General features: G+C 58.1%; 2 protein-coding genes across 4 annotated transcripts; both read right to left on the minus strand.

The window, feature by feature from the left end:
• Nucleotides 1–29: 29 nt before the first annotated feature.
• On the minus strand, nt 30–6,511 carry HIPK4 (homeodomain interacting protein kinase 4). The gene is made up of 4 exons (XM_084860993.1): nt 5,883–6,511; nt 3,770–4,126; nt 1,617–2,432; nt 30–1,112 (listed from the first exon to the last, which is right to left on the minus strand). Exons 1-4 carry the CDS (start codon nt 6,345–6,347, stop codon nt 933–935), a joined length of 1,818 nt encoding a protein of 605 aa, XP_084717119.1. The 5' UTR covers nt 6,348–6,511; the 3' UTR covers nt 30–932.
• Nucleotides 6,512–8,559: 2,048 nt separating this feature from the next.
• PRX (periaxin) lies at nt 8,560–26,932 on the minus strand. 3 transcript variants are annotated; one of them, XM_084860917.1, is made up of 7 exons: nt 26,873–26,932; nt 21,298–21,332; nt 21,127–21,225; nt 20,895–21,020; nt 18,397–18,553; nt 13,675–13,871; nt 8,560–13,053 (listed from the first exon to the last, which is right to left on the minus strand). In XM_084860917.1, exons 4-7 carry the CDS (start codon nt 20,919–20,921, stop codon nt 9,271–9,273), a joined length of 4,164 nt encoding a protein of 1,387 aa, XP_084717043.1. In that variant the 5' UTR covers nt 20,922–21,020; nt 21,127–21,225; nt 21,298–21,332; nt 26,873–26,932; the 3' UTR covers nt 8,560–9,270. The 3 variants fall into 3 exon arrangements, with proteins under 3 accessions (XP_084717043.1, XP_084717042.1, XP_084717041.1); XM_084860916.1 differs by lacking the exon at nt 26,873–26,932 and adding an exon at nt 25,723–25,779; XM_084860915.1 differs by lacking the exon at nt 26,873–26,932 and adding an exon at nt 25,520–25,615.
• Nucleotides 26,933–27,660: the final 728 nt, after the last annotated feature.

The following is a 27,660-nucleotide window of genomic DNA, read 5'->3' on the forward strand; positions in this document are numbered from 1 at the left end:
AGCATGTTCTGGAATGTACCTAGCACATAGCATGTGACTGGCATCTGCTGAGTCTTCAGCAGGTGGCCTGCCATTGCTGAGCATACAGCATGTGGCCCACTGGTTTAGCATGTGCTGGGCTCTCAGCATGTAACCACACAGGCTGGCATGTGTAACTGGCATGTGCTGAGTATGCGTGTACGACGGCGTGGTTGGTGTATGCTGAGCGTCCTGTAACCAGCATGGGTTAGTGTGTGCCCACACTCGGCGTGCTCCCAGCAGGTGAACCATCGCCATATCCCAAGGGTGGACTCGAATGCCTGAACCCGGGAGCATGCACCAAGTATGAATTTGCCCAGCCAAGTGCATGGCCAGCCTGTAATGTAAAGGACAGGTAAACAGATATCTGGCAAGCTTGGATTGGCCCCTGCTGAACACCATGTTCTGAGGATGGTTCTCGTGTGCTTGTGAGCCAAGCACTTCGCCATATTTAAGGAATGGGTCAGTGTGCCAAGCACAGCCTGTCCCAGTGTCACGGTAGCCCCGCCTCTAGCCCGAGCCAATGGCCAACTGGGTGCAGCATCAGAGAGCAGGCCTGGGCACCAGCCTGAACACCCCCCTCCCCCCAGCACCGGGACAGGCAGGGGGACAGGCGTGAGGCAGGGCTGTGAACAGCTCTTTATTGAAATAGGCAGAGACAACAGGGCCAAGACGTGCTCAGGGCCAGCAGGGTGCAGCACCGTTCTGTGCCCCTCTGACCGAGGTGGCCACAGGCCAGACACCAAGCCCTCCTGTGTTTGGGGGGGTGTGCAGGCATCTACTGGTGGGGGGGGGGGGATGGGAGTTTCTGGATAGCTTTCTGTAAGAATTTGTGGGTTCAGGGGATGGCTCTGAGGAAGGGAGGCCAGCCCAGCTAGCTCAGCCACCAGTGATGGGTAGCGGTGCGGTCACCATCAATGCTGCCCGCCGACATGCTGCAGAAAGCTGGCGGCCCGGGGGGGACCATGCGGGTGGGTATGACGGGTCGGGAGCCCCTGCGCCCGTGGGCCCCTGATGCCCTCCAGGGTCCAGTCTGACTCGCTGAGCCATTCTCCAGGACAGGTGCTGGGGTCGAAGAGCTCAGGGCTCGGCCTCTGTGGGGTAGAAGAGAGGGCATCAGCCAAGAAGCCACCAGCCTGCCCCTCGTAGACACCCTCCTGTCCCACCCGAACCCTTGTCACTTCCTGAAGACCATTCTATACCGTTGCAACCCTCGTCACATCCTGGGCTTCGCTAGTGTGTGCTGAGGCCAGTGTGTGCTGGGGTGTGTTAGGTCTGCTGGGGCTTTGTCACCTCTTCCTGGGGGTGGGTGAGTGTGCTGGGCCTTCTCACTTCCTCCAGGTGGGTTACTGTGCCCTGCGTTTTCACACAGCCTGGCGGCACGTCAGTATGGGCAGAGCCGCGTCATCCTAATTTTATCCCGAGTTTTGGGTTAGCATGTGCGGAGCCTTGTCATATGTTGAGGTTGGGCCAGTGTGTGTTGGGCTCTGAACCGGCTCTTGCTAACACAGGGAGCCAAGGCCAGGTCCCCCCCACCCCGCCCCCCGAAGCTCTGTGGGCACCCCCGACCCCAGATCCCCCTGCACCCCCTGGCTCACCTCAGCATCCATGTCCTTGATGTCGGGCCCGTCCCCGTCCCGCTTGGGGATGGTGGGCGGCTTGGCGGAGGCGCCGCGGGGCTCGCCCTCGGCCCAGCCGCTGCCCCGGCAGGGCCCCTCGTCCTCGGGCGAGGCCTGGCTCAGCCGGATGAGGTTGCTGAAGTTGGAGTCGGACTTGGAGCCCGTGGGCGGCTTGCGGGCCTTGTGGCGGCCGACCAGACGGCTGCCGTAGAAGGCCAGGATGGGCTCGGGGCCCGCGTCCGGCACCCGCAGGCCGGCCACGGCCGCCTTGAGCGGGGCCTCGCCCCACAGCCCGTGGCCCGCCTCCTGCAGGCTCAGGTCGTCCAGCTGGTCGATGGCCCTCTGCATGCCCGGGGCCTTCTCCTCGCGGAAGAAGGGCCCGCTGCCCGCCACGCTGCCCAGACCCACGGCCTCCTCCTCCTCGGCCAGGCGGTAGTAGGGGGGGGGCCCGTCCTCCGAGGCGGCCACCACGGGCGCGGGGGGCTTGCCCTCCACCTGCAGCGAGAGGCGGCAGCTGCGCAGCGACAGCTGATAGTAGCGCGTGGCCTCGTGGGCGCTGCGCAGCTGCTGCATGGACACGAAGGGGTGGCGCAGGGCCGCGCTGGGGCTGATGCGCTCGTGCGACTCCCAGGTCAGCATGCGCTTGATCAGCTCCACCATGCTCTTGAGGTCGGCGTGCTCGGCCAGCGCCTCCCGGTCCTGGAAGGTTAGCCGCCCGGCCGCCCCGCCGCCGTTCACCGTCTCAATCTGGTCCAGCGACTTGAGCATGTACTTGCGGCGCTCCAGCGGGCGTACCTGGTGGGACACAGCGGGCAGGGGTTAGCCTCGGGCCCCCGTCACTCCTGTAACTCCCAGCAGGCCCTGCAGTCTGGCCCAGAGCTCTCCTGCTGCTATGAAGTCCACACATCTGATTCCAGTCCTGCCTGTGATCTGACTGGAAGCCCTCCTGCTGCTGGAAGGGCCAAACCTGGTCCCTCTAGTCGAACCCAGAGCCCCGCTCCTGCTGGAAGCACACCTGCCTATTGTCATCTCACCCAGTTACCCTCACTCAGGTTTCACCCCTCGTCCCAGACCGCCAGTCCTCCCCGGAGCTGTGGGCCAGCCTCTGCCAGCGAGCAGCTAGCAGAGGAACTGCCCTGAGCCTCCAGTCCTCCTGGAATCAAACCCAGGCTCCCACACTCCGTCCCAGGCCTCCGGGCCTCCCAGTGGTTGAACCTCTTTGCCACACTAGCTTGACAACCGCCAGGCAAGGAGCCCTCAGAGGAGCTGCCACATCCTCTCAGTCCCGTCTTTGGCCGCACCCAGACCCCTCTTGTGGCAGGTCCTGCAGCTGACCCGGACTTCCAGTCCTCTGCAGTCTCACCCAGACTCCGCACCGGTGCGCTGACAGCAGCCACAGTGGTGGCAGGCAGGCTGCCTTATATGCCCAGTCCCACCTGGGCCTCATGGAGATCCCGCACACTGCATGGGTTTGCCTGACCCAGATCTGAGCTGGCAGAGGGGCCACCCTGCCCTTTCTGTCTCACTCCTGGTATAATCCAGATCCCTCTTGCTGCAGCAGCCCCCAGAGTGGCCCTCAAACTTCCAGTCCCACTGTTGTTCTCATCCAGATCTCTCTTATGATAATCCCCACAGCTGACCCAAGCTTCCAGACCTCCCTGAGGCTAACCTAGGAGGGAAATGCTATTCTGGTCTCATTTTATAGACGAGGAAACCGGGGCACAGAGAGGTCAAAGACACTTGTCCCAAGTCACACACCTTGGAAGACAGAGCACAGAGCTCAGATTCAGACGCTTACTAAATACAGGCACTTTTTCTAAGTGCTTTAGATGTGTTAACTCTTTTTTTAAAAAATACATTTTTATTGATTTCAGAGAGGAAGGGAGAAGAAGAGAGAGATTGGAACATCAATGATGAAAGAGAATCATTGATCGGCTGCCTCCTGTATCAGCCCTACTGGGGACCGAGCTCAAAACCTGGGTATGTGCCCTGACAGCCCCGACCGGGAATCAAACTGTGACTTCCTGGTTCATAGGTCGATGCTCAACCACTGAGCCGTGCTGGCTGGGCCAGGTTTTCTTCTTTATGCAGCAGCCCCCCACCCTGCTGCCCTCATTGCGCCTGCCCCCTACCTTGGTCTCAGCCAGGTAGTCAGCCGAAGACTTGAGCTGCCAGGGGCTGGCGGCGTCAGGGTGGAGGCTGCGCTTGAAGAAGTGGTGGGCCTTGCGGGCGGCGTGCAGCAGGTGGGGCTTAGGCAGGCCCTGCGTCTCACAGATGTAGCGCACCTGGTCGTACTCGTTGTTGCCAGGGTAGAGCGGCCAGCCCAGGTGCAGCTCGGCCATGACACAACCCAGCGACCACACGTCCACTTTCTCACAAAAGGGCAGCCCCAGCAGGATCTCGGGGGCCCGATAGAAGCGCGACTGGATGTACGGCTCCTTCACGTAGCGCACCTCGCTGAAAATGCTGGCCGAGCCGAAGTCGATCACCTGTGTGGGAAGGGAGCCCGGGGGGCAAGGCATGGGGTGGGACCACCCATCCGGGGCTCGGTGGGCATCTCTCCCCAGTATGTGTCTGCGTCTGCCATCTGTCTGTCACTGTCTGTTAGTTAGTCTTACTCCTGTCTCCTCCAGCCTCTGTCTCTGCTTTGTGTAGCGTGTTTCTATTCTCTCCACTAGAACGTATGTCTGTGGCATTAAAGCCCCTCTCCTGCTCTCTCACCCCACACCTTGTCCGTCAGCAAATTTTGTTGGTTCCACCCTCTGAGCAGATCAGGAATCTGCCCACTGTGCATCGAAGCCACAGCCCCACCTGATCCTGCCTCCATCACTTCCTGCCTCGACAGCTCTCCCTGCTCCCGCCCTCTGCCCCCCAGTCTGCTCCTCCCATGTGCTCTGAGAGATCCTGTGAACACGGCGTCGGGTCACGTACCTCCCCGCTCAGCATCTGTGGCTTTACTACATCCTGTGATAAGAGTCAAAGTTCTCACCACAGGCCCGAGGCTCCTACAATCTGCCCATCTCCTCTCTGCCCTCAGCTCCTCCCACTTCCCCTCACCCTGCTCCCGCGTCCACAGGAGCTCTCTCTCTTCCTGAATGAGCCGGATATATTCCCAGCGAAGCCTGGGCCCTGGCTGTGTCTTCTGCCTGGAATGCTCTTCCCTTGGATGTCCACAGCACCCTCCCTTCCTAGGTCTCTACTCCAGTCACCTTCTCAGTGAGGCCTCCCCCCAACCATCCTATCAAAAGCCAGCCCCCGGCCCCTCCTCGCCCCCTTCCTGGCCCTCTGCCTTTCTCCACGGCTCTTCCCACCATTTCACAAACCATATATTTTATATTTGTATTGAGTTCATTGCTTTTTTAACCAACTAGGATTTGAGTCCCATGAGGGCAGGATTTTGTCTGTTGAGTCCCTAGTTGCCTTGAACAGCGACTGGCACAGAGCAGGAGCTCAGAATGAATGAATGAGTGAATGAATTGAATGAATGAATGAGTGACTGGATTTTAAAAAAATCTCTCATTGTCTTTCTATCTCCTTTGTATCTCTTGTTCTTTCTTTGCCACTTCATGGCTTGTCTGTCTCTCCTCCCTCAGCGTCTCTCGCCATGTGTCTCTAAGTCACCCACTGGAAAGACACCTCCCGGCAGCCCACACCCTCCTCATTCCCAAGCACTGCTAACACCCACAAAGGCCTGCCATCCATCCAGCATTGACGCCACAGCAGTGCTGTGCTGGGAGGGGCCACAGGCACGGTGGTGACCAAAATTGCTGGGCTCTGCTCTCATGGCGCTCCTAGCTGTTATCATCAGGGGACAAGAACAAACCTGGAAGGTCAGGGGTGGGATGGGGAGCCCAGACCCTTGCACCCAGCACGGGGTCAGGCCCAGAGCAGGTATTCAGAGAGTGTTTGTTGACAAGCAGACTCACTGTGACGAGGTATGGCACTGCCATCCTTCCGGTTGCTCAGGCCAACAGGCTTTGGTGCCCCCTCATGTCCTCTCTTCCACTTCATATGAGATCCACCAGCAAGCCCCGTTGTCCCCAGTTCCAACATCTATTCGGACCCACCCGTGCCCCTCCTCCCACTACCCCCCACAAGTCTAGTCCCGCCCAGCCACGCCTCCCACCTGGCCTGGTGCAGTCACCCCTCACTGTCTTCCTGCTCCTCACAACCAGAGCGTCCAGAGCTGGGGAAGGCCGGGAGGAGACAGAACAGGAGATGCTGCCACCCAGGACAGCCCCTCACCTTGACCCTGAAGGGGCAGCGCGTCTGGTCCACCAGCATGATGTTCTCAGGCTTGAGGTCGGCATGGATGATGGCCAGTTCCTTGAGCCGGGCCAGGGCTCTGAGCACCTGCAGGGTGACCGTGCGGATGTGGCGGGCGGGAAGAGGTGCAAAGTTGTTCTCCTTCTGAAATTCAAAAAGGTTTTGCTCCAGCAGCTCAAACACCAGGTAGAACTTGAGGGCGTCGTGGAAGAACTCGAGGAAGCGGATGACGTGGGCCTCCTCGGGGTCCAGGCCCCGCATGCAGCGCAGCAGCTTCAGCTCGTTCTTGATGATGCGGCTGCGGTAGGCGTCGTTCTTGAGGATCTTGATGGCCACCATCTCGCCCGTGCTGCGCCGCCAGCCCTTGGCCACCTCCCCGAAGGTGCCCTTGCCCAGCACCTCGATGATGTCGTAACAGTCAGTCTCCGACTGGATGGTGGTCATGGTGCCCCGGCTGCCGGACACCACCCTGCCACCACCTCTGCCCCACCTCTGTCTCCGAGGCCTCCCGCCCCCCCCTCTGCCTCTGTCCCCGACGTACCCCCAGCGGGGGAAAGAGAACCTCACTCGTGTCTACCCCTGTGAGGTTTGCCCTCACCTCCTGGGCACCTTACAACCCCCTGGGCCACACGGGGAATATGCCAAGAGTCACACCCCTCCCCCAAAGCCCTCTTGGCTTGGGATGAGGGGCCCCAGGCCCCCCTAAATGCGTTCCAGCGTTGCTGAGTGGCTCCAGTTCTGTTGTTGGAGACCTCAACCCCTCGGTGGAATGGGGGGTGGGGTGGCAGGCCAAGCCCCCTCCCCCACCCAGTGGCGGAACCTTGAAGAGGTTGGACAAGTAGAGGATCCTTTGAGAGGGGAGTCTGATGGTGGACCTCAGGCAGAAGCAGGAGCATTCGCAGACCAAGGTGAGAAAAGGCAGGTTTTCCTAACGAAAGGGAAGTGTGCGTGTGTGTTTTCAGAAAGTACCTGCCCAGCCTGGGCTGGCATGGGGGAAGGTGTGGCCGAAGTGGATGCAGGTTGAGCGCCAAGCTAAGAAGTTTGTTTTTTTTTGTTTTGTTTTGTTTTTTTTAATATATTTTATTGATTTTTGTACAGAGAGGAAGGGAGAGAGATAGAAACATCGATGAGAGAGAGTCATCGATCAGCTGCCCCTTGCACACCCCCTACTGGGGATATGCCCGCAACCAGGGTACATGCCCTTGACTGGAATCGAACCCGGGACCCTTCAGTCCCCAAGCCGACGCTCTATCCATTGAGCCAAACCAGTCTTGGCAAAGCTAAGAAGTTTGGACATTGTCCTGAGGGCACGGAGGAGCTACAGAGGGCTTTTAAGCATCAGAAAGCTACTTGTGTGAAGAAAGCTGAATTAGAGGGAGCAAGAAAGGAGGCCCTGAGCCTGGAGGAGCCCAGGTGGAAGAGGTTGGGGAGACAGGGAAGAGGCTTGTGGATGAGACATGCAGGAGGCCAGGCCAAGGCACTGACACATTGGGGAGGAGGGCGGTGTCCCAGAAATGGGGGCATGGACAGAGCACTTTGGAGGAGAAGATGCTAAGGTCAGGTTAGGAAATTTAATATTGAGTGCTTTAGAAGCCTTACCCTTACAACACACATTTTATTTATTTGTTTGTTTTGATTTATTTCAGAGAGGATGGGAGGGAGAGAGACAGAAACATCAATGATGAGATTCATCCCTTGGCTGCTGCCTGCACACCCCCCACTGGGGATCGAGTCCTAAGCCCAGGAATGTACCCTGACCAGAACTTGAACCATGACCTCCTGGTTCATGGGGCAGTGCTCAACCACCGAGCCACGCTGGCTAGGCACACCATACATTTTATTTTATTTTATTTTATTTTTACATTTTTTAATTAAATTATTATCTGTGTGCATATTTTAACATTGCCCCCTCCCTCCCAACACTATACATTTTAATAGCTCCATTTAATTGAAGAAAAAAGTTGGGTGCCAGAGACAGGCTTTGACCTTGAGAAGTATGGCTCTAGAGCCAAGCTCTGAACCACCACCTCACACATCCTCCTAGTGCCCTCGAGCACCCAGAAGAGAATTTGGGAACTGTCACCCAGAGGTGAGGAGCAGAAGCCTCTGGGAGGGTGACAGGCCTAGGATGGGTGTGGGAGGGATGAGGGCCTGGGAGGAGCCCAAAGGGCTCAAGGAAAGAGAGGGGAGTGTTCAGGAAGGAGGAAGGGGCTGAGAAGCCAGGGCAAAGGAGACAGAGGAAGCCCTCAGTGGGATCACCGGGAAGTCATTTCAGACACTGGACCGGGTAGCCACTGTGGGAGGAAACCCCACGGCTACGGAGCTGAGCTGGTCCAGGGGCGGGGGTGCCACGAGGGCAGGTAACTCCTGCACGTTTGGCGGAGATAAAGAGAAAGCACGAGACAGGGTAGTGGCCCGAGGGGGCAGGCTTGAAGGGAGGAGTGGAGTAAGTGGGGGGTCTGTGACAATCAAGGGCACGGCCCTTCATCCTCTGGGATGGAAATAGCGTGGAGGGGTGGGTATGGGGCATCAGGGGGAGATTTGGAATGGGAAAGCCTGTCTTCCTAGTAGTCTGGGGCATGGCAGAGAGATGGGGGAGGGGAGGGTGTCTGTAGGCCCTGGCAAGAGTTTAGGTGCATAAATCCGGAGTGAGGTGGGGTCCCTGGGAGCCGAGCTTGAGCACCCAGGACCTAGTCCTACGAGGCAACTGTAAGTGGAGGCTCTGAACCCTGGAGCTTGGAGAGGGCCGGGAGAGGCTTCCTGGGTGGGGCCGGGTGGACCAGGCTGTCAAACCAGCCAGACGGAAAAGGAACAGCCAGGATGCAGAGGTGCGCTTGTTGGTGAAGTGGCCAGCAGAGGGCAGGTGGGTAGCAATCAGGCTGTTCTCAGCCCCTGGGGCTGTCCCGGCCTGTGTGGGGTTCCCCAGGGCAGGCGGAGTCCCCAGCAGAGGGGTCCTGCCACTACGCTCTGCGGGGAACTTCCCAGAGTCCTGCTCATGGCCCCTGGGGTTTCTGAAGGGCTGGAACAGGCCCCCTCCCACTAGGCCCCTCCCAAGGCCTCCCTGACTCTCCTCAGACCAGAGGAGGCCCGTTTCTCCCCACACAGGCTCCTTCAGGCCAGGATCATGGCCGCCGCTCCTTCCTTCTCTGGGATTCTTTTCTCTGCACCCTCCCTCACTCCTCACACCCTCCCAGTACACAGAGAAGACCAGACACTAGGCCACCTCTAGATTATTTATTCACATGACTTGGCAAGAGACAGACACTCTTGGCAATGAGCCGGCAGGAGACCTCCGCGCTCCTGCCCTCTGGGGGTTAGTGCTGGTTAACTCACACACAAAGGGGGGGTGGAGAGGCAGGAGGGGGCTTCAGATGACAGCAGTCTGAGTCCCCTCCATCCTGGCGGGGCCTGGAGCCCCAGACTCCGAAAACCCCACGCTGGGCAGTCGGACCCGGAATCCACCCTCTTCGCGGTCCCTGCTCGCGCTCCGGGCCTTGGGGCTGAGGGAGACCCTGGGGAACCGGAACTTGGGGGACTTCTCCCCGCCAGGAGACTTGGAGGCTGCCTCGCCCTCCTGCCCCCGGGAGGCCTTGGAAGAAGTGGCCAGGCCCACGCGAGGCAGGCGAACCCGCAGGCGGCCACGGCGACCAGAGGCCCCGTCCCTGCTGCCCTCCTCGTCCCCCTCCTCCTCCTCCCCCTCCTCGGGGCTGGGGGAGCCTTCCCTGGAAATAGCCCCGCTCTGGCCGAAGCCCACCCGGGGCAGTCTGAGCTTCGGGCTCTTGGCCTTCTCGCCCTCCTCACCCCCCTCCTTGGCCCGCACCAGGCCAAACCGGGGCAGCCGAACCTTGAGCTTGTGTCCGGCGTCTCCCTCACCCTCTACCACCTGGTACTCGGCGTGGCTGCCCATGGCAGGGGGCGAGAGCTCCAGGCTGGGCAGTGAAAGGTGGAAGGACCGGTCGACCCCTGGGGGCTGGTCTCCAGGTCCTCCGACCCCAGCTCTGGCCCCCAGTGTGGGCATCTTCAGCCTCAGCCCACCCTCATCTGTGGCCGCCTCGCCCCCCTGCCCCTCTCGGCCCAGCCCCACATCCAGTTCCAGCTGGGGCACCGTCACTGTGGGCATCCTGAAGACGCCCTCTCCCACCAGCAGCTCGCCACCCTCCCCCTTGGCTTCCGGCAGAGACAGGGTCACCTGAGGCACCTGCACCCTGTAGCCCGCAGGGCCCTCAGCCTGCTGCGCGGCGGCTGCACCCAGGCTGGCCTCACTGAATCCCGTCAGCTCCACCTGAGGCAGGGAGATGCCCACGGGCACCCGTAGCACCCCCTCCTGGCCCTCGGCGCCTGCCTGGCTGGTTGTGGACACTTGCAGGCCTGACAGCCGTGCCCCGTGGGCAGCCACCATCCCCTCCGCCCTCACTTCCTCCTGGGCCCCCAAAGTCACCAGCTCCACCTCAGGGATCTTAAGCTGTCCGGCCATCAACTCTGCCTTTTCTCCTGGGCTCACATGCCCACCCTGGGTTTCTGCCTCCTTCCCCCGAGCCAGCCCAAAGGAGGGCATCTTCAGTTTGGGCATCTTCATCCTCCCATCCCAACCCCAGCCCTTGCCCTCCAGCTCAGACACCCCTGGCATGAGTTCTCCAGCCTCGGTGTCCCGAACTCTGACCCCAAACTTGGGCAGGGTAAACCTGGGGCCCTTGAGCTTGTAATCGGCCCCTGCCACCTCCACCTTGCCTGTGGGCAGATGGGCATCCAGGCTGAGCTGCGGGATGGACAGATCGAGAGCGGGCAGCAGGCCTGCCTCCCCGACCCCTTTAGCTTCAACCTCCGTTCCCACCCGAGCCTTGGGGAGTGAGATGGCGAACTTGGATGCCTTCGGCTTGGCGGCTTGTCCAGCCCCCTCAGCCTCTGCCTTGGCCGCCTTTGGCCCGGAGAGTCCAAACTTGGCCAGGGAGAACCTGGAGGTGGGTTTGACTTTCATCTCCGTCACCTCTGCCCTCCCTTCCTCGACTTCCACGGTGGGCAGCTGTGGAGTGACAATCTCCACAGAGGGCATCCGGAAGGCCACGTCCCCAACCCCTGCTGCCACCTTGCCCTCTGCCCATTCCACCTTGCCCTCTGCCTGTGCTGCCTTGCCTTCTGCTCGCTCCACCTTGCCCACTTCAGCCACTGGGACCTGTCCCTCCAGGCTGAGTGCTCTTGGCAGGTGCAGCTCCACTGAGGGCAGCGTGAGGGAGGGGACACCCCCACGAGCCTCGCTGTCCACCTCTGGCTGTAGGCAGGGAAGTGTCACCAGCTTCCCTGAGACTTCAGCCCCTGCCTCGCCTGCCTTGCTTCGTGACGGGGACCCTGCCCTCCCTAACCTGGGCAAGGTCATCTTGGGCATCTTGAAGCTGAATTCCACCCCCTCCACCTTCTCTGCCCTGGTAGCTTTGAGCTGCACCTCTGGAGCCTTGGGCAGCTGCACCTCTGGGAGTCGCACCTCGGGCACGGCCATCTCGGGCACCTTCATCTCTGAGACTTTGGGTAGTGCCACCTCTGGGAGACGCATCTCAGGCACAGCCATCTCGGGCACTTTCATCTCGGAGACTTTGGGAAGTGCCACCTCTGGGAGTCGCATCTCGGGCACGGCCATCTCGGGCACCTTCGGCAGCTTCATCTCGGAGACTTTGGGAAGTGCCACCTCTGGGATTCGAACCTCGGGCACCGCCATCTCTGGCACCTTCGGCAGCTTCATCTCGGAGACTTTGGGAAGTGCCACCTCTGGGATTCGAACCTCGGGCACGGCCATCTGGGGCACCTTTGGCAGCTTCATCTCTGAGACTTTGGGAAGTGCCACCTCTGGGAGTCGAACCTCAGGCACGGCCATCTGGGGCACCTTTGGCAGCTTCATCTCCGAGACTTTGGGAAGTGCCACCTCTGGGAGTCGAACCTCGGGCACAGCCATCTCGGGCACCTTCATCTCTGAGACTTTGGGTAGGGCCACCTCTGGGAGTCGCATCTCGGGCACGGCCATCTCAGGCACCTTCATCTCGGAAACTTTGGGAAGTGCCACCCCTGGGAGTCGAACCTCGGGAACGGCCATCTCGGGCACCTTCATCTCGGAGACTTTGGGAAGTGCCACCTCTGGGAGCTGCACTTCTGGGAGGGCTGCCTCCGGCACTTTCGGGAGCTTGACCTCAGGGGCCTTGGGGAGCTTCACGGCGGGCCCCTTGACCTCAGGTGCCGAGACCCCAATGCCAAAGGAGGGCATCTTGATGGTAGGCAGCTTCAGCTTGCTCTCAACAGCGGCCTCAGGGGCGGTGGGCCGGGCCTCCAGGAGAGAAAGCCCGAAGGTGGGCATTCGAAGTCTGGGCCCCTTCACCTTGACCTCAGGGCTGCCCTTGGCCACCTTGACCTCAGCTGCTTCCTTTGCTCGGGCCCCAAAGCGGGGGAAACTGAGGCGGGGCATCTTCAGGGCCACCTCCGGCACCTCTTCTTGGGACTCCACCTCCGCACCCGGCAAAGCCAAGTCCACCCCCACAGTGGGTACCGCTACGTCCAGGGTGGGCACCGTCAGCACTGCCGCGGCCCCTTCCCGGGTCTCCAGACAAGGCAGCGAGGGCAGACTGGGCAGCGAGGGCAAGGTGGGCAGCTCCACCTGGGGAACCTGAATCCCTACGGCCACAGGCTCCACAGCGGGTGCAGCCGGGGCTCCAAGCCCCAAGGTGGGCAGGTGCAGGCTAAAGCCAGTGGCTGCTTCTCCCGCGGGGGCCTCCTTCCCCAGGCCCTTCGGGGCCGGGGCCTGGGGGCCGCCCACCTCTGGGCCTGGCAGCCCAGGCCCAACCAGCTCCAGCTGGGGCGCTGTGAAGCGGGCCCCGGCCGCCGCCTCGGCCTCCGCTTTGGCTTTTCTGGGGGGAGGAGCGGCGGCAGCCAGCCGAGCGACCTGGGCCTCTTCGGCCACTTCCCGGACCCGCAGCTGCGGCAGCTGGAGGCGCCGGCGGGCTGGAGCAGGCGGGACGGGGCCCTTGACAGCCTCGGCTTTGAGGCCCCGACGCAGGCGGGAGAACTTGGGGAAGGAGAATTCGACGTCAACGGGGGCCAGATCTGCAGGGACCCCCAGGGCCCCGGGCACCACCATCTTCTTCTTCTTCACGGGGGACAGACTCTGGATGTTCTGGGGAGAGAGGAGAGAGGCGGGAGGCAGTGGGACAGGGAGGCCTGAGGTGGCCCGGGCGCCCAGCTGGCATTGTACCAGGCTAGGGATGAGGCGGATTAAATGTTTTGTCCCCAAGATACCATCCCCGCTTCCTGCCTGTCATTTCCCCATCCTGCCCCTGGAGGCGAAGACATTCATTTAGCGTCTTACAGTGAGTCAACAGGAATGTAGAAACTGGGACCCGAGACTTCCAGGTCCCTCATTCAGGATTTTCCAAATACCCTCATTCTAGAGATGGGGACACTGGCTACGGAAGGAAGGAAGCTTGTCCCGGGTCACTCAGCAGTAAGTGGGGAGCAGTCAGGCTGAAACCTGGAATCCTGCTGGAATCCCCTGGTTCAGGGCCCCTCACGCGCCAGGAGCTGAAAATGAGGATGCCTCTCCGAAGCCGGTGAGGGCCCTGGTCTGAGCCGGTCCCCCTCCCAGGGAAGAGAACAGGAGGCAAAGGGTGGGGTTAGCGTTGGGTTAGTGACAAGACAGAGGGCAAGGCTGGCCCGAGGTGTGCGGGAGCAGGGTTCACGGCGCGGAGACGAGATCGCCGGGACAGTCCAGCGCCGGGGCCGGGCTAAGCACGCGTACCAGCTTGGCCACCTTGGCCCGCGGACCCTTGATCTCGTAGCCAGACACGGTCCCGGGCCGCAGCGCCAGGTCCCCGGTGGGCACGGTGCGCTTCAAGCAGAAGGAGACCTTGTACGGCTCGGCGCATTGCAGCAGGCGGAGTGCGTCCTCGTACTTGAAGTTCTCAAAGAACACCCGGGCGCTCAGCAGCTGGTCCCCTGCGAGAGGCGAGCGGGGCGTGGGCATCCCGCAGTTCCACCCGCGCCTGGCTCCTCCCCTTCCCCCCAACCAGCAAACGGAGAGGCCCCGCCCACAATTTTGGCTCCCACCTATCCCAGGCGCAAGACTGAGCAGCAAAGCAGCTCCTCCCTGTTTGGGGGGGGGGGGGAGGGATGAGTGAGGACATCTAAGAAGGAAGCCCCACGCCACGGCCTTAGCTCTGCCTCCCACTGAGCAAATCCACAGCCATCAGGCCGTGCCTGTGGCCTTTCCATTCCCCTTGCCTATCCTTACTTTCAGACCCTTTTTAAACAGTTAAACTTTATAGTTACAATAGTCTCTTCATCTTTTGCCAGGTTTAAAAATGAATGCAGAGCCAGGCAGGTGTGCCTCCGTGGTTGAGTGTCGACCTATGAACCGGGAGGTCACAGTTCCATTCCCAGTCAGAGCACATGCCCGGGTTCCAGGCTAATCCCCAGTATGGGGTGTGCAGGTAGCAGCCTATCAGTGATTTTCTCCCACCATTGATTTCCTACTTCTCTCTCCCTCTCCCTTTCTCTCCAAAATAAATCTATAAAACCCTAATATGCAAATAGGCTGAACAGTGGAACAACCAAACAACCAGTGGCTATGATCTGCACTGACCACCAGGGGGCACATGCAGAAAATGGCAGGCATCGACAACAGGCGGCAGAGTGCAGAACATGGCGGGCGTTGGCCATGGTGGGATGGTGGAGCAGGTGAGTGGAGTCGCCAGACCAAGGCAGAACTCTGGTCACTGTCATCAGGGCGAGCCTCTGTTGGCTACTGAAAATTCTTTGCTTCCCCACACTGAGGTCCTGCCTGTTTGTTTCCTGCCACTGGCCCCTCTCACACCCACTGCTAACACCTGGCGCCGGCCCTGATAGTTCAGTGTTGTCAGCAGGTGTGAGCGCAGCTGCCAGCCCTGATTGCCCCTCAGGGCTTTTCCAACTCCTCCTGCCCCAACTCCTCGAACCCTTTGTTAGCACTGGCCCCACTTTCACCTACTACCGGTGCGGGCCCCAATAGCTCTGTGCTGTCAGCAGGTGAGAGCGGGGCTGCTGGCTCACAGGGCTGGGGGCCATGGCGGGAGGGGCCAGGCCAGGGGGGAGGAGGGGGAGAATGGGCCAAGACCTGCCCCTGTTGCAGTCCACAGTTCCTTTCAAGATGCATGAATTAATGCACTGTGTCCCTAGTCCTTTATAATAAAACCCTAATATGCAAATCAACCAAATGGCAGAATGCCTGATCGTTATGACTCACACTGACAACCAGAGGGCAGACACTCAATGCAGGTGCTGCCTCCTGATGATCAGTGTGCTCCCTCAGGGGAGTGTCACTCAGCCAGGAGCCAGGCTCATGGAAGCACTAAGGAGCACGGCAGGCAGAACGAGAGGTCCTGGATTGCAAGAGGGCCTAAGCCGGCAGGTGGACATCCCCCAGGAGGGTGCTGGCCAGGCTGAGACACGCCTCCCCCCCCCCGCCCCAGTGCACGATTTTGGTGCACCGGGCCCCTAGTAAAAATATATTTAGGGGAGGAAAAATGGCCGAAACCGGTTTGGCTCAGTGGATAGAGCATCGGCCTGCGGACTGAAAGGTCCCAGGTTCGATTCCGGTCAAGGGCATGTACCTTGGTTGTGGGCGCATCCCCAGTAGGGGGTGTGCAAGAGGCAGCTGATCGATGATTCTCTCTCATCGATGTTTCTAACTCTCTATCCCTCTCTCTTCCTCTCTGTAAAAAATCAATAAAATATATATTTTTTAAAATGTGTAGAGCTATGAAGAGTGAGGAGATGGGATTTTCAGGACAGTGTTCTGGGGAGAGGGCTGGGCACTGGAGTCCACAGATGAATCAAGAGGTCCCCAGCCTCTCTTCTGTGCCCCTATTTGGGGGACATCTGTCTACAGAGTTCAGGGCCCAGGGCCCGAGCGTTTAGAGGGCACAACTGTCTGGAGAGGAACTACATCAAGCAGGAGGAGAGGGGAAAGAATGAAGTTTCCATGCCCAGGCAGTGGGCTCAGTGGTTAAATGTTGACCTATGAACCAGGAGGTTTGAATCCAGGTCAGGGCACATAGCTGGGTTTCAGGCTCAATCCCCAGGTAGGGGGTGTGCAGGGGCAGCCGATTGATGATTCTCTCTCATCATTGATGTTTCTATCTCTCCCTTCCTCTCTGAAATTAATTTAAAAAATATTTTTTTTTTTTAAAATGAAGTTTCCATGGGTGGAGGTGGGGAAAGGGACAGTCAAGAGACAAAGTTCTGGGGAGCCAAGACCAGGAGTTTTGGATCTGGATGTCAGTGAAGTCAGCACCTCACCCCTACTCGTAACACTCCTCCTGACATGGCTCTTCTCCCTAGAGGCTCAGGTTCCCTCTCCTCAGTCACCTTACGCATGGCCTTTCGAATTCTTCCTGCTAGCGTCTGCCCAAGCCCTACCCCCACTGTCCTCTCCACCTGCCCCTCAGCACCGCTGACATCGCTCTCTTCCCAACCTGTGCCATGAAGCTTTCTCCCCTGCTCCCTCCGCTCCACCTGCCGCCTCTCCTTTCCCTCAGAGCTGGCAGGGGGAGCAGGACAAAGAAAGGGAATGGGCAACTGAGGGGAGAAGCTCTTCAGGCTCAGAAGACAACTTCCAGAACCTTTCACCTCATTACTCACCCCGCCCCCCGCTCCTGTGGTGATTTACTCCACTCTCCACCTGTTCCTAGGAATGAACCGTCCCACTCTGGGCTCAAGTCAATTCCTCCAGCAGTTCTCCCTCCTCCCCCACATCATTGTTTGTCCCTCTCTTCTACATTATTCCTATCAGCATGCCCGTGTTTCTTACACGTGAACATCGCTCCACCTGGAATTCCCGCCCATTTATCTCTCCATCTTAATGGCAAAATGCACTGGGCTGTCTATCTGCATCATTGCCACTTCTCCAGCCACACTTGTGATGCCCCATCCCACAACCCTGAACTGTGCCTCTCAAGGTCCCAGGCAGTGACCTCTGAGTAGCCAAGTTCAATGGTCAAGTTCCAGCTTCCTAGGATGGTTCCTCCCCATCCTCCTGACCTCTTAAAGACACACTAACACCGAGTTCAGACCTTAGACCCCTAAATCCACATGCTCTGCTCACCCCTTTGGGAAGCTCATCCAGATTTAGGAGTTTTAAGGTCATAAATATGCTGACAACTCCCAAGTGTATGTCTCCGGCCCAGCACTCTTCCCTCCATCCTAGACTTACATATCCAACTGCTCTTCCACGTCTCCCCCTTGATGCTCAAGAGGCATTTCTCGTTTAACAAATCCAGCCTGGTCTGGTCTTCCTCCCAAGCTCCAGCCCCAGGATTCCCCATTTGTAAGACTACCGTCTTCCTTGACCCTTCTCTTTCCATCACTCCCCATATCCAGTCGTGAAGGCTCCTGCTCCAAAATAAACCCAGCATCCAAACCCTTCTCTTCGCCTCCAATACTGTCCCTTGGCCCCAAGCATCACCATCTCTTTCCTGGATGATCACAATAGCCTTTTGTTGGCCTCCCTACCTCTCACCCCGCTCCCCTAGAGTCTCCTGCTAATATATTAGTTCAACACAGTCCATTTTCCACTCACAACCCTCCCAGATCAAAATCAAAAGTCTCACCATGGCCCATAAAGTCCTCTAAAAACGTCACTCCCTCTCCTCTCTGGCCTCATCTCTTAATTCCTTCTTCACGGACTGTTTTGTCCACACGGGCTTCCTTTCTCTCCCTCCAACAAGCCAGCACGTCCCCACGTGGGGGTGCTTGCACAGGAATGCTCCTCCAGACGGCCACACAGCCTGCCGCCTTGCCTCCTGCCTTGCCTCTTCAGGTCTTTCTTGCCTTCCTGGCTCACCCTATGTAAAAATGCAGCTTCTTCCCTGGCATTTGTGGCACATATTGCCCTCTAACTTACTATATACTTTACTTTTTTGTTTTGTTTAAATATGTCTCTCTCCGCTAGAATGAAAGCGCCCTGTTTTGTTCACTCCAGTAGCCCAAGCACCTAGAATACTATATGGAAATAAAAGGCCCTTAAATAATAGTTGTTGCATGACTAAACCACATCGGTCTCATCCACATTACCTAAGACAGCCCTTACTCAGCTACCCTCTCCACCCTCCTCGTTGTTGACTCCACCTCTTTCTCCAGCCCAAACAACAAAAACAATAACCAGCACTTACATCGTGCTTACTGTGTGCCACTTAGCTATGTGCTAAACGTTTTCAAATGCTGACTCACTTCATCTCCCTAATAACTCTATGAGGTAAGAACTAGAATTATTCCCAATTTAGAGATGAGAAAACCGAGGCACAAGATCAAAAACCTAATAAACAGCAGCTCTGAGACCAGGAAATCTCCACAGCCCACTATGAGCAGCTGCAAAGCCGAAACACAAAGCCCCGCCCGCGACCTTAACCCCGCCCCTTGGCACCCCGTCACGCTCAGGCCCCAGGGCGGATTCCTAGCCCCGCCCCCGCGGAGAGGCCCCGCCCACCTTCCTGCAGGCTCAGGCTCCGCGCGGCCGGCGAGTCCTCGCGCAGCTCGCGGATGTAGATTCCTTCCTTCCCGCCGCCCGCCACGTCGAAGCCGCTGACTCCCGTCTGCGCCTCGGTCTCCACGATGATCTCCACCAGCTCCGCCCGCCTCAGCTCCTGCGGGGGCAGAGGGGTCGCCGTGGGGCCCAGACCTCGCCCGCAGCCCGCCCTCGCGCTTAAAAGCGTCTCTTAAACCGTTCCTCGGGGCACACGTCCCCCTGCGAGGACCAGGCTGGTCGGACGGGCCCACCCACGCTGGCATCTCCCCTTTGAGGAAACCCGGGGGGTCGCTCGTCCAGTGGGGCTCGCGGAAAGGCTCAAGGGCTCCGCTGGCTCGCTGCTCCCCCGGAGTCCGTCCGGGCGGGGCGGGGGGCAGTGTGGGGGAGGCCAGAGAAAACCCGGGAGGGCCTGGTGGAGGGAGGGCGTGGCCGGTTTGGGGGGTGGGCTGTGGGTGTGGGCTCCGCTAGAGCCCCTGCGGGTAGAGCCACCAGAGTGGAGGGGCCAAGTACAGGAGGGGTGTGGCCAGAGTGTGCGTGGTGGGGGGTGGGGACCCACAGTCTCGGGAGCAATGGGGAGGGGCTTCAGTAACAGCCGAACAGGGTTGGGGTGAGGATGGGCTCCCAAATAATGGGCTGGACCCTCAAGTGGGGCGGGGGTGGGGCTGACCTCCTAAGAAACATGCATGTGCGTGAGACTGTGCCCTATTGTGGACTCTCTGACCCCAAGACCTGCAGAACGCCCATGGGAGAAGGAATCCAGTGAAAGGGGGGTGCGTGGGTAATGAGGGGTGGACAGGCAGACATGGTATTCTTGGTATTTACTGTCAGTGGTGCTGGCCTGGCCCCGGCCCAGCTGTGCACTGTGGGACTCACATCTGGACTTCCCCAGAACAGGCAGTGAGAGACCTTCCGTCCACAACTGTCTGTCTCTGGGAGAGAACTTGGCCCTCTCTGGGCCGTGTCCCTCCTGGAAAATTGGGTAAGACAGGTGTACGAGAAGGAGTCTGTTGTGAGCTGAGACCTGAAGCAACAGGCATCCAAGCGGATGCTCTTTGTTGGGCAAGGCGTCCAGGTTGGTGAAGACTGGAGGTGAGCCCAGGGCTAGAGAGGGGAAAGCAGGTCTGGACCAGGTGCCCCAGCAGTGGCCCTGAGACTAGAGGTTGGGCAGAGAAGGGGTAAGAGGAGTGGTGGTGAAGGTAGCAGGGAGCAGGATAACCATCATTACCACTCTTAGGCCCTGGTCTGAGCATTTCCTGTGTGGGATCTCATTTCATCCTCCCCACAGCTTGGGCAGTCACAGAGGGGGCACAGCGGCTCAGAGGGGTGAAGTGACTTGCAGGTTAAGCCACTGGGCCTCAGCCTCCGGACTATACCCTCAGTGCCATAGACTATTCTGTGGCAGCACCCCCCTGCCTGCCCCCCTCAGCCAGCTTGGCTCCTGTAAAAGGGGACCCTCTCTGTGCCTGGACCTGGTAGACTGCAGTCAGTGCCAGTGCTTTATCTGCTTAACAGTGACAGCAGCTGAGAGGAAAGGAGGCTCCCTTGTGCAACGGCGTGTGAGTCGTCAGCACCCTCCAAGTGGGGGGACCACGCCCCGTTTCACAAATGTGCACACAGGGTTAGAGGGACCAGGTCACCTGCTCAGGCTGCACAACTCACGTGGTAGGGTAGGAATTTAAACTCGTGGGCCCAGCCCTGTCCGGTGTGGCTCAGTGGATAGAGTGTAGGCCTGTGGACTGAGGGGTCCTGGGTTCAGTTCTGGTCAGGGGCATATGCCCCAGGCGGGGGTGTGCAGGAGGCAGCGGATCAATGATTCTCTCATCATTGATGTTTCTGTCTCTCCCTCTCCCTTTCTCTCTGAAATCAATAAAAATATATATTCATTAAAAAAATAAAAAATAAACTCATCGCTGAAACCAGTTTGGTTCAGTGGATAGAGCATCAGCTTGTGGACTGAAGGGTCCCAGGTTCGATTCCGGTCAAGGGCATGTACCTTGGTTGGGGGCGCATCCCCAGTGGGAGGGTGTGCAGGAGGCAGCTGATCAATGTTTCTCTCATCAATGTTTCTAGCTCTCTATCCCTCTCCCTTCCACTCTGTAAAAAGTCAATAAAATGTGAAAAAAGAGATCTAAAAAATAAAAATAAACTCATGTGTCCAAACCCTGTGTCCTTAACCCTTGCACCATCCTGCTACTTTTGATGAAGGGTTTCTGCTGCATCTTCTTTAGCTTATGATTGATATAATTCCAGCCTGCTCCAATGAGTCGGCTGATTTGAATCTTAGTCTGTGCCAGGCACTGTGCTAAGCACTTTACAGATGTTAATTTTTTCCTCAGTGGCCCTGTTGCTATTTCCATTTCCCAGATAGGGAGCCTGAGAGTCTGGAAGCGTTTCCCTGCCGGCCTAGTCTGTGCCCGCCACCAGGCCCACAGGTGCCCGTGGAGGACGGGGGCGCTCACCTCAGCACTCCGGCTCCTGACCTCCATGGCGCTGCTCGGAGTCACCTGGGCCCCAGGCTCCTGCGTCCTCTCTCCCTTCCTCTGCAGGACCCGCTTCAGTTCTGCATGGAGCAGCTGCCTCTGAGCCTGCGGGGGGCAGAGGTGGAGGTTGGAGGCCAGGGGAGGGTGAGGAGAAGAGGCCGGGCGTAGAGGGGGAGGTCAAGGGGAGAAGGGCCCCCCACTGTCCTCTCACCGCCGCCTGGGCACAGGCGCCCCCTCCTAGCAGGAGCCTCGCCTGACGTGCTGCACTGTCGTCTGTGGGACTCGCACCCTCTCTCTGGGGTCTGGCTGCCTGCCAAGGAGAGACAAAGGCATGAAACGGGGGGTGGGCCTTGGGGGGGCCTGGGGGTCAGCGAGTGCTCACCTCAGGGTCACGTGGGGTTTCCTGGGTCCTGGGCTCTAAGAAGAAAAACATGAGCATTACTGTCAGCTAACGCCACGGATCGCTTCCCGAGGGCCTGGCCCTTCCTCCCCTCTGTCAATGCTCATCTCCAGAGCACAGGTGGGGAAACCGAGCCGCAGGAGACCGTACCCAAGACAATGCTGTTGGCCAGCAAACAGTAAAGCCAGAGCTGGCTCCTAGGCCTTTCTGACAGCAGAACTCCTGAGGCCAAAGCCTCAGTGGGCCACGGGGGCCAAATGCACTATAAAGTGATTGTTGCCATCCCATCGCCCCCCGGGGCAAATCCCCACACCTCCCGGTGCCCCAGTCTTCTCATCTGTAAAATGGCAACACTGGCAGTACCTCCAATGAGTTGCTAACCATAAAGTGTCAGGCACCTGGAAGTCACTGCATAAGCACTTGCTGTTATTACTAAGAACTTCCTGTGGTCCTGATCTCGTGTCAAATGTTCCACAGCGGTTACTGCATGTGGCCCTCGGAACTCCCAAAGGAGTTCAGTGCACTATGAGCCCACTACAGAGAAGACACCCGAGGCTGGGAGAAGGGAAGCCACCTGCCCTGGTCAGACTTGAACTTGTCTGAAAGCTGCAGCCCCGGATTCTGATAACAATTAATGGCACTGCGTGCTCACTCTGCCGGTCCTGTGCTAGGACCTCTACTTTCCACCTCAGCCCGAGCGCCTTGCTCCCGATCCACAGAGCGGGGTCCGTCTGTGCCTGCCTTCAGCCCCTCGGGGGAGGGGGTTGGATAGTATGTTCCCCTGGTCTCCCCCAGCTCGGGGCTGTCTCCCCAGCCCCCACCTAGCATGCCAACACGCCAGCCCCCACTCCCAAGGGAAAGGTCAGGCCTCACGCGGCACATTCCCTCAAACAATGGCCCATCTTCTGTGCCCAGTCACATTCCACCCTGCCCACCCACCCGGCCACACAATGGCCCTTCATAGCCCACCACCAGCGGCCAGGCAGGAGGACGCAGGGACCCCCTCAATGTTCCAGCTATGCCCACTCCATTGGCTGCCCCCCCCCCCCCCAGTCAGAGAGCTCCTCTCTGGCTCTGTCAGGGGCTGGGTCTCCATGTCCTCTCCTGGCCTCTCCTCTGAGCCCCGAGTCCTCCAAGCAGGGCTAGCTTCCATCCGGGCGTTTCCTCCAAACTGGGCCCTGTGTTGGCACCCATAGACCTTATAATCACCCTGGATATGGATTGGAAACAGGCTCAGAGAGGGGAAGTGACCTGTCTGGGGTCACACAGCTAGCATGTGTGGGCCCTTGACCCCAACCCTGCACCTTAACTGTCATTGGTGGCCCCGAGCACTGGAGGGGGCCAAGGAGCAAAACAGCTGGGGCAGGAAGTGAGGGTTGTGAAGGTGCCAGAAACAGGCACTTTTAGAGGGACCTCCATGGTGCCAACTGAGCTGGGCAGGCACTTTATAGACAAGGCCTCATGGTACCCCATTTTACTGATGGGTAAATAGGGCTGAGAGGCTATCCCAGTGACAGAGCCGGGACTTGAACCGGGTCTAAGAAGCTAACTGGGAGTCCCTGATGCACTATAGCATCCTGGGCGGGGGTGGGAGCAGCTGTCCTTGTAGGAAGTAGTGGGGATGGAGGAAAGGATCTCCTGGACCACAAGCTCCCTGCTGCAGGCAGGGCATCGAGGGTCACGCCCAGAGGCTGGCACAGGAAGCTCAGCAGGGGTGGGGGCATGAGAGTGCTCTGCTCCCTCATCCCTGCCCAGGACAGCCTCCAGCCCAGGTTATATTTAGCCCCAACTGTGCCCTTCCTGAGCCACGTACCCAGCCCCCGGAAGGAAGCCCACCCCACCCAGGGCACTCTGTTCCCAGCTCTGCCCATCCTCCTAGGCAAGGGAAGAAGCGTGGGGAGGTTCCTTGGGGCACCCCTGGCTTGTGTTAGAGGAAGATCTAATGGGGCTCCCAGGTGAACCAAGGCAAGGCAGAACCCTCCTGATGCCAGGGCCACCTCCGGAGCGGGTCTTCTGGTGCGATGCTGGTACATGGCTAAGCTTGCAGAATTCCCAGTCCCCATTTCTTGAGCAAAGATCCTTCCCTGGATCATTAGATTCTCACAACACCTCCCTGGAAAAGGTACAGCGTAGATGGCCATTTAAAATGCCACTCGTGCCCCTCAGAGGGCTGGGGTGAGAGGCACTGGGCCCTTTAGCGGAGCGGCTGCTGAGTGGGGCTGGATCAAAGGGCAAAGAGATCCAGCTTTGCCTGTGACACCCTCTGATCCCTACGGCTGAAGACAGCCTCATTCTCCCCACCTGGAGCCTCAGCTTCCCTAGCTACCAGCCATCTGGTGCCCTCGGCAACAGGATGGGGATGTTGACCTGACCCATCCAGGACCCGAGACATAACCTGAGGCCATCTAGTGAGGCTGAGGGGCGGCATGGCCTGCGGCTGCCTCGGTCAATCCCTGCTCCAGCACTTCTGAGGGTGGAACACAGGGGCAGGGTACCTCACCTCTCAGGGCCTCGTTTTTCTCACCTGTCAAATGCAGCCAATAAGAATGGCTTTGGAAATCGGTAAGATAATTGCAGGTGCTTAGAATATAGTAGGTGCTCGGGTCAAATAAACTAGACTCTGACAGCAAGCGAGAGTCCGGGCTGTGCTTCGAGTATCTCACATCCAGCCTTTGCCCCCGGTGGCTCCGCACTCTGTCCCACCAAAGGGGAGCTTTGGGTGAGGAACAAAACCCAGTTGGGGCATGACCTTCCACCCAGATCAGTGCTGCCTCCCAGCACACTCTTCCAGGGACCACATGCTGCTCTACCCCAAGCATTCCTGCCCTGCAAGCAGCACCTTCTCTCCCTCCCGCCGGCCCTGTGAGGTGGCCTGAGGCAGCCCGTCTGGAGATTAAAGTGGAGGTACAAAAGGTGAAGTGATTTGTCCGGGGCTGCACAGCCAGAAAGAGAGAACGTTGGGATTGGAAGCCAGGGTCTGGCTTCAAAGTCTGTACCTTCAACTCCTACAACATGCTGCTTCCTGAGCGCCAGGCGCCCTCCCAGCTCCTCCCAGGACCCTGGGTGCCCTTCCCGAGGCTTCGCAGCCTGGCCAGGAAGGGAACTGGCCGGCTGATCTCTTACCACTGGGCCTCCAGACACCTCCAGAGCAGCTCCCGACCTCGGCCTCGTCTGCTCAGCCCCAGTCCCAGGCTGGGGGGGAAAAGGAATGGGGAGGGGAGAAGGGGTGACCCCAGCCATTGGCTGCCCAGGCATGACATCACCAGGGGTGGGAGTAGGGAAACAAACATCCCCCCCTTCCCAGCTGCATTCACTTGCCTGGGGGTGGGGAGCCACAGGCAGCGGTGCTCCCTGGCCTGGGGAGACTGCCGCCGGGAGCCCCTGCTCTTGGGATTGCACAGCTACCGCCCCTTGGAGACTGAGCACCCCACCAGCGCGAGTTCCTGGCTTTCAGAAACAAGCGCGGCCCCCGTTCCCGGGGCCTCTAAAATAAACTTCCACTCCCTCTCCCAGCTCGGCCGCCGCCTGGCTCCGGGACCTTCCGCAAGCCCCAGCGGCTCTCCGGGGCCTTGGTTTCTACGACGGAGTAAAAGTGCTCACCCTCGGGGGTTTGTTGTAAAGATGAGATGAGTTAAAAGAGGCTAAAATCCTTTTAAAGAATCTGGCATAGAATGAATGCTACTTATAAATATTTTGCATTCTTATCCTTAAAATCAGGGGGCCAGCTAGCCTTATCAGGGGGGTTGGCCTGAGTGGGACCAGGCACGGGGAGTCCCGCCGCTCTGCCCAATGGAGTTGCCATTTGGGGGGACACCTCTCCTGTGCTGAATACTGCGCTGGGCATCCAAAGCTCTGCTCCCGGAATCAAGGGTGCACGGTGGGTAAATGATACCCACTGTTTAGCTATCCAGCCAGGAGTGGTGGGTCTGGGGTCCAGCTCCATTTCTGCTGGACCCAAAGAGGCTGCAACGCTCTCCTGTCCCCTCGTATGACAGACAAACAGGCTCTGAGAGGACACCCATGGCCACCCACAGCGGGTTGTTGGTAGCACTAGAATTAGACCTGACCAACTCCCAAACCAAGGCCTCACCTGGATACCCCGGCCCCCGGCCCCCGGCCCCTGGCCCCTGGCCTGCCCTGACTCACCAGGCCCTGGGGGGCGGCAGAGGAAGCACAAGTACCCCCACATGCCCCTCGCACCCACCCGGCTGCTGCCTCGGATGTTCACAGCTCTCTGAGCCCAGGCCCGAGGATGGAGCTGCTATGAGGCCGGGGATTACCCCCAAAACGCACATCAGCAGCTTCTGCCCCATTGTCCAGCCAGGCGAGGCCACCAGGCCCTTTGCTCAGTCAGCAGCCCTCACCACGGCACAGTGGGCCCTCTGAGGACCTGTCCCCTGACTATACCGCACATCGGGGCATAGGGACCGGATTGGCAGGACCCCATAGAACAGGTTGGCAAGATCCCAGAATGCTCGGGGCCTCCTCTCTTCTCTCCAAAATGCCCCCTGCCCACTCTCAGCCACCGGAGAAGGCAGGAATGTGCTGAGCTCTGGGAAAAGCTATCCAGGCCTGGCAGCCAGCAAGGGTTGGGTGTGGCCGAAACCCAGCCAGAACCCTCCTCCCGGGAGGGGTGGAAGGGACAGTGCAATCAGGGCTGCTGATGAGCCTGAGGAGACCCTCAACCATTGCAATCTCTGCCCCCTCCACCCCTCGTACCCCTCGCTTTCATTGATTTATTCATCTGCTCATGTATTCTTTCAAAAAACATTTGCTGAGCCCTAACCAGTTTGGCTCAGTGAATGGAGCTTCGGCCTATGAACTCAAGGATCCCAGGTTCGATTCTGATCAAGGGGTTGCCAGCATATACCCAGTGAGGAGTGTGAGGGAGGCAGCTGATTGATGTTTCTCTCTCATCAATGTTTCTAACTCTCTATCCCTCTCCCTTCCTCTCTGTAAAAAAATCAATAAAATATATATATTTTTTTAATGCTGGGCCCTAGAGACACTGACACACCTAACACTCCAGGGTTGGGGGAGACTCAGAAAAGGACTTCTGGAGGAGGAAACATCTAAAGTCAAGCTGAAGGGTTGAGACAAGGGTGGCAGGTAAAAAGGTGGGCAGATGCTGGAAACCGATCATTGATGTGCCGGAAGGCTGGTCAACCTTAATTGCTCTGAAAGGTCGGAGCAATTGTTTAATTGAGACATTGGTAGTTGAAGCAGCCTCCACCTGTTACTCTTATGTAATTTTTTTCATTTTTTATTAATGTATTATATGTGTACATATCTTACCAATTCTCCCATCTTATGTAATTTCTTGCTTATTGGCTATTATTGGCATTTCCTGCCTGAAGATATGGTGTATCTCATAACCTTAATGACAGGGAAAGGCCAAAGCAAGGCAGCAGTCCTCCCCCTAGAGGTGGACTCCCGCCTGGCCCCCCATTTCCCAAATTAAGACTTTTCTAGTCTCTTCATTCGTGTGCGGCCTTCTCCAGATCCCGAACCCTGAACAGGAGCCCTGAGCCCCTCGGGATGTGAAAGGGGCTCTTACCTCTGGTGCCTGACCGCGGGACATCTGGAGGAGATGATACTTTTCGTCTAGAGCGAAGGAAGAGAAATACACAGGGAAAAGGGTGGAAAACTCATCGAAAAAAGGTGAGGGAAATTCACCGCACTCAAGGCCCACAGACTAACTGCAGACTCGCGATCTGTAAGTAGGGTGGGAACGTCTTTTTCAGCCAGGCTAATGGGGAAGAATTAGATTATAAAATAATGTGGTTTCTTGTTCAAATTAAAATCTTAATTGATATTTGGAATTTAAACTCTGTAATAAGAAGTGAAACCCCCTTCTGAAACTGTCTCTGATGCAGAGAAATTCAAAGATGGCAGGACAGCAGAGCGCAGGGCTATCTGCTCTCCCGCAATGAGATTACTTAAGGTTTCATTTAAAAATTATAAATGAAGCCGAAACCGGTGTGGCTCAGTGGATAGAGTGTTGGCCTGCGGACTGAGGGGTCCCGGGTTCGATTCCGGTCAAGGGCATGTACCTTGGTTGCGGGCATATCCCCAGTGGGGGGTGTGCAGGAGGCAGCTGATCGATTACTCTCATTGATGTTTCTGACTCTCTATCTCTATCCCTTCCTCTCTGTAAAAAATCAATAAAATATATATATATATATTTTTAAAATTATAAATGAAGAGAAATTCAAATCTTGACCAAATTGGGTGTTAGTTATTGCTTCGGAAAGCAAAAAAGAAAAAGAAAAAAAAAAGAAAAGAAAGAAAGAATTTGAGATGTCTTTATCTTTTTAAAAAATATATATTTTATTGATTTTTTAC

This window comes from Pipistrellus hanaki, assembly GCF_964339955.1.
Source record: "Pipistrellus hanaki genome assembly, chromosome: 15".
In the NCBI taxonomy this organism is placed as follows: Eukaryota; Metazoa; Chordata; class Mammalia; order Chiroptera; family Vespertilionidae; genus Pipistrellus; species Pipistrellus hanaki.